The following is a 5958-nucleotide window of genomic DNA, read 5'->3' on the forward strand; positions in this document are numbered from 1 at the left end:
TTCAAACTGTAGGATCATTATTTGCTATCATGGGTTCTATTGTCATGATGCGAGAGAAGAAGACAAATTTCACATCGATTCATGGAAAATTAGGTGGTAGTTATTTTTTATACATGATTTACTATGCGTTATTGTATTGTGTTAGTATTTTTTTATATTAGAGTGGGCAAACGGGCTTGTGGAGCGCCTGATTGTAAGCGAGTCCACCGCCCGGCCCGTATTCACTACAGGTGTTTCTGCAGATGCATTGCCGACTTATTTGCATTCGGTAAATATATTATATGATTCCTTCTATTCATACCTGAAGTACGAAAGAATAATAGATAATTGTTACACATTCCATACATGATAACAACATTTATATAAAGGTGATTTCATAGAAGTCTCTCCATTGTATAAAAATAAATACATTATGAATAATATACAATCTTAACAATGTAGTGCCCTATATAATATTATGCTTCAAAGAAGGAGACATATAATTAAAAAAAATACATACATATAGTGGGTGTTGATACAATAATAATCATTGATAGGTAAAAGAAAAACTCCAAATCACTTATCTGGGTTTTAACTGAGACCTTGGAAAAACCAATCGATAGGTAATTTCCATCGTCACCTGAATTTTGGCAGAATGCTGACGGATGTGCCTGAAACTACTGCACATGAAACATAATATTAATCTGCTTAGTTAATCTGTATAAAAAAGTCACAACGTCACAGTGTTATTTTATTTATTTATTTGATTTAATTCAGATAATTGAATCCATATAATAATTGTTAGTGTCTTGTTACCTTAAAACTATGTTAGTATTAAAATTACATTACATTACATTATAATACATTACATTTTATGTTTTAATGCATTATTTTGATGCATATCGCGGTAGAAGTCGACTTTTTTTTTTTTTTTTTTTTTTATGTTAGCTCCAACAAAAGAGCAGGCGACTCACTTTCTGGAAGTTCGTCGCCGCCCATGAGCGTTCGCACTGTCGGAGACTTTACGAACGTTTTGCTGGCCTTTCAGGTATGTGTAGGCTTTCTTCTTGAAGGTGCCCATGTCAAAGTTTTTAGGAAACACAGAAGCAGGTAACTTGTTCCACAACAGCGTGGTTCTCGGCAAGAAGTGTCGCGAGAATCGCACTGTAGACGAACGCCACGCATCCAGGTGGTGTGGATGGTATTTAAGCTTGTGTCGTGCAGTGCGGTTGTGGAATTGCGCAGCTGGTACCAATCCAAAAAGTTCATCAGAACACTCTCCATTGTATATCCGGTAGAATATGCACAGTGATGCGACATCACGCCGCAGTGCAAGCGGATCCAGCCGATCGGTGAGCTCGGGTCGGTCGACGATTCGAGAGGCTCGACGTTGAAGGCGGTCAAATGGAAGCAGCTGATATTGGGGTGCTCCAGCCCAGAGGTGAGAGCAGTATTCCATATGTGGCCTAACTTGGGCCTTATAAAGTTGTAGGCGATGGGCTGGCGTGAAATACTGTCTCGCTCTTGCGAGCACCCCTAGTTTCTTTGAAGCTAGTTTAGCCTTGTCTTCCAGATGACCCCTGAACTGAACGTCGCTCGCAATGTCGACGATTGACTTAACGAAGTTGACGAAGATTGACTTATAAGATTGGTTATTTTTTATACATGATTTACTACGACTTTGAGTATGGATATTGGATAGGAGTAAGATTATCAGATACCGCTTATAGCTAGATAATAGATAATGTGTTATAATATTAATTAGTGCTTTAACAATATACCTACTTACCTTATGACTGACAAGGATAAATATGGAATATTTTAATATTTATGAAGCTCAATTGTTGCTTGGAATTTTCTTTTATCTTCTAGCTATCCTTATCAAAATATGCGATTTTTATGTTATATTATCGTCATTAAATTGTTGATAGTTAATCAATAAAAATGCGGAATATCGTGCAAGTAAAATTTAATATCTACGTACGATGTCTGAGTGCGTCAATATAATATTGTATTATTGTTGTTCAATTTGGAATTGATAACGATTTTTGTTGCTCTGCAATTTTCATGCAGTTTTTCGATAATACCTATTAACAGATACTTACATAATTACATAATTATCGATTGTTATTTACACAGGCAGAAGATTGAGTTTTTAGGGAATTTTATTTTTACAGGCAGGTTTTACTGGAGAAATAAGAGGTGCACGAACAGTGAAAACTATTTAATTCAATGAAGTGTTTTCAATTGAATTTTTTTGGGTTGCAGCGTTGGCGGCTCTCATCCTGACCTGCTTCGGTCTGCTAAACGGGGTCATGTCACTGTACAAGGCCACTTTTCAACGTTTCGTTGCTTTTGACACTATGAAAAGCAGCCATCTCTTGTGCGGTACTGCGGCGCTCACTACGTCCTCTGTGTGCTTAGCTTTCGGCTTTAATAAAGATTCCTTTAAGAACTGGTCGTCGCAATATTTCTCATATGTGATGATGGCAATAGTGTTTGCATATACGATTGTTATTATAAGCAAACCCTGTTATGATCTGTGGAGATTTATCAAGATGAAGAAGACGAAAAGACGGTGAAGTTGTACAGAGCATTCGGGAATGTACCTACCTAATTATATTCGTGAACAAATTAAATTTAAACTCTTTGAAAAATTACCTAATGTCTATATCATTTTACTGTATTCCATGGCAAGGGCTATAATTTTAAACTATTCCTATAAATCAAATTTTCTAACCTCGCATTGATATCAGCAGTTTCGATATCTCTAGGAACTAAAACATTTACCAGTTCTTGTCGCATTTATCAGTTGCGAACCCATAAATTTCTAACATTAGCAACAGTAAGAATAGTACGTTTCGAGAACGTGCGTATCGGGGGCTATTACTCTTTCCAAGTTTCCTTTATATGTTTTGATGCCATAAAGATAGACAGACGCGCACCTACAACTAGTTATCTTTGGTGATCGCGCGCATTTTCTCCCGCCATACAAAATAGAACAGTTGCCAGTAATAAATTTGATAAATATTGTATTTACTTTTAAGTGGCAACCAGCCAGACTGAGATATGAATGGGGAAAGCCCGTTTTTGTAATTCTAGGAAAGGCATATGGTATGTTTCATCGTGTGAAATTCGAGTTTATTATTTTCGAAAATCCCTTTTTAAATAAAAAATATACAATAAATATGACGACTTGCTTCATACATAATACATAGAAATGTTGCTAAAATAAATGATAGAGGATGATTCAGCATACATATAATTATTAATTAGTTTCTTTAGCCTCATAGATAATCGCCGTATGTAAGCGAGATATTTTTATATCTATCAGTTTTCGTATTAAGTACTACTAGTACTTATCTCTAATAATCTATTTTTAGGAATGCTACATATTTTTTGTAATAAAGTTATTAAGTAAGAAAATGTTTTATTTTCACTTCCCCTTAATGTTTCGATTATTGTTTAGATAAATTTTAATGGGTTTTTCATAAAAATGTTAAATCGTATTTTAATCCTTTTCGTGATTGCTTTATATAATACCAAAAGATATAATATCTTATAGCATTTAGTGATAAATAAATATTACATAACAAGAACTATAACCATACGTGTTGAAACAATTGAAAATTTTTATCGGTAATCTTGTATCGGCTTTTGATAATAAAATATCGTATATTACCTCGATGATATCATACCACTCATTAAATGGACTTTTTTGGCTAATATATTGATTCATTACGTGGCAAATTTTTAATTTCGGCACTTTACAGGTAGGTACATAACTTAGTACATAATATGTACTTCCGATGTAAAGTACTGGAAAGAATTTATAATCTGATATGTGTTCATTTTAACAAAGGAATAGTCTTTAAATTATACTACGAAATATATAAATCTTATCATTTATTAACGCAGGAACACTGGACATTATTGTAAAAACAACCATCAATTATAACAAATTACACTTTCGATTAAATGACAATTATTCACTATTTTGTTCACCTGTCAAAATATTTTAAGAGCTTTGAGATTCCATACTGTTCTCACATTTAAATCACTTCTTCACGAAACGCACGGTCTTCTTGAAGCAATTGAGGAAGGGAGCTATCACAGCGTAAACGGTGAAAATTGCTGTGAACGCTATCAGAGTGTCGGCAAACGCTTGGCCGGTCCATATTCTGAAGAAGTTTTTGTCGATACCGTAGCACAAGCAAATAGAAGCGCAGATGAAGGCGAAGGAACCAAACAAAATGTGGGTGATCTTCGAGATGTTTCCTGGACAGAAGGCCCTCCATTCGAACGCGTATAGCGAAGTGACACCATTCACAAGGCTCACAGTTGTGAACACCATCGCTGCTAAACCTGAAAATTAAATTGGAACGATTAATTTCAATGGTATATTAAAATATATTTTGATTCATTTAGGTTTATAGATATCTGACGTAACTATCAAGGTGAACTGATATCTGTGTTAATCGAATATTAATTACATTTTATTAGAGTATGTGGGTATGCAGTATACTACAAAGCAAGTATTTAAGGAAAATGACAACAGAGTTAGTTAGGTATTAACAACGTTAGGTAGGTATTATCAATTTTTAAGGTTTCTCCAACACTACGGCATGACGCGTGAATGACTAGAACGATTCCGATACTTATATCAGAATTAGGATGTTATGAAAGAGAACCTCAAAAAGTTGCGCCTAAAAATAAAATAAAAAATCGAAAACTTGGCCATTTAAACCTCATGAGTTTGAGAATTTACGCGAAGACAGGACGTCTGTCGGTTCAGCTAGTCTTACAATAAAGTTGACTCGCAGTACAAGCTTACCAAATTGTCCGTGCAGAGTGTTGAAGTTCTGGGCCTTGTCAAGCATCTTGACAACACTGCCGGCGATGGCTAAAGCTGAGCCAGATATTTGGAGACATGTGTGGGCCCTACGCTTGTCTCTGAATGTTAGAACCTTTGACCACGCGTTGTCAGGAGATAGGATTAAGATAGCTTCGGCCATAAGGAGTTGATACTGCAATGGAAGAATTATATATTTTAGAATTTAATTCAATAAAGTAGGGTTTTTATATACATTTTACACAATCAGAGGCTGTGAATTGTAAGTATACATTTACTGTTTACCTATACTATTGTATAAACAGTTAAAATTAAATCGTCTTAATTGTCAAATAACCGTGTATCTGATCGCGAATATAAAGATGATGGATGTATTTATAAAAATAGTTAATTATTAAGTTAAGCAGGCATTGCTATTTCATACGAAAGATTCGTATGGCTATAATACAAATTCATAGGTCCACTACAAATCTACCATATTTTGTTAGCTACTTACCCCGATAGCACATAGCACTATGTGTAGCGTAGTCGCTCCCAGGGGCAATCCATTGGAGAAGGAAAAATGTAAGCAAGTACCCACAACAACACCTATTAACAAATGCGCCAAAAGATTGGAAGACGCCTGGAATATTCTCAAAGGATAAGAACCTCCAACTTCGGCATTAGCTTCGGGATCGACGTTCATTTTCGACGATGTGATATCTCACTACGCGTTGTTAAAGAAATGACATCTAGAACGTTATTTTGTTTTATTTAAGCGATTTAAATAATCGATTATGATTTCCTTATCGATAACAATGACAAAATAACTGATATTGTTTTGTGGAATGCTCAAATGATATGATGAGATGCGTTGCGTAGGTCGTAGTTAGTACGCGACTGTGCTGTGTGAATCTTGTTCGTAGCATTATTTAGACATTTTAATTATGTTTATTAATTTTCGTAATATTGTGGGAATAAGATAGTCAGAGGAAATATAGAGTAAAATTAATAATAACATTATACTTTTTAACCTATATCTATCTATATATATAAAACGCAAAGGTGACTGATATAGTGATCTATCAACGCACAGCCCAAACCACTGGATGTATCGGGCTGAAATTTGGCATGCAGGTAGATGTCAT

At 34.9% G+C, this 5958-nt stretch overlaps 1 protein-coding gene across 1 annotated transcript; it reads right to left on the bottom strand.

The window, feature by feature from the left end:
- Positions 1–4017: 4017 nt before the first annotated feature.
- LOC123697575 lies at positions 4018–5516 on the bottom strand. Its single transcript, XM_045644118.1, has 3 exons — positions 5328–5516; positions 4814–5006; positions 4018–4344 (listed from the first exon to the last, which is right to left on the bottom strand). Exons 1-3 carry the CDS (start codon positions 5514–5516, stop codon positions 4037–4039), a joined length of 690 nt encoding a protein of 229 aa, XP_045500074.1. The 3' UTR covers positions 4018–4036.
- Positions 5517–5958: the final 442 nt, after the last annotated feature.

The sequence above is a fragment of the Colias croceus genome, chromosome 14, assembly GCF_905220415.1.
Source record: "Colias croceus chromosome 14, ilColCroc2.1".
In the NCBI taxonomy this organism is placed as follows: domain Eukaryota; kingdom Metazoa; phylum Arthropoda; class Insecta; order Lepidoptera; family Pieridae; genus Colias; species Colias croceus.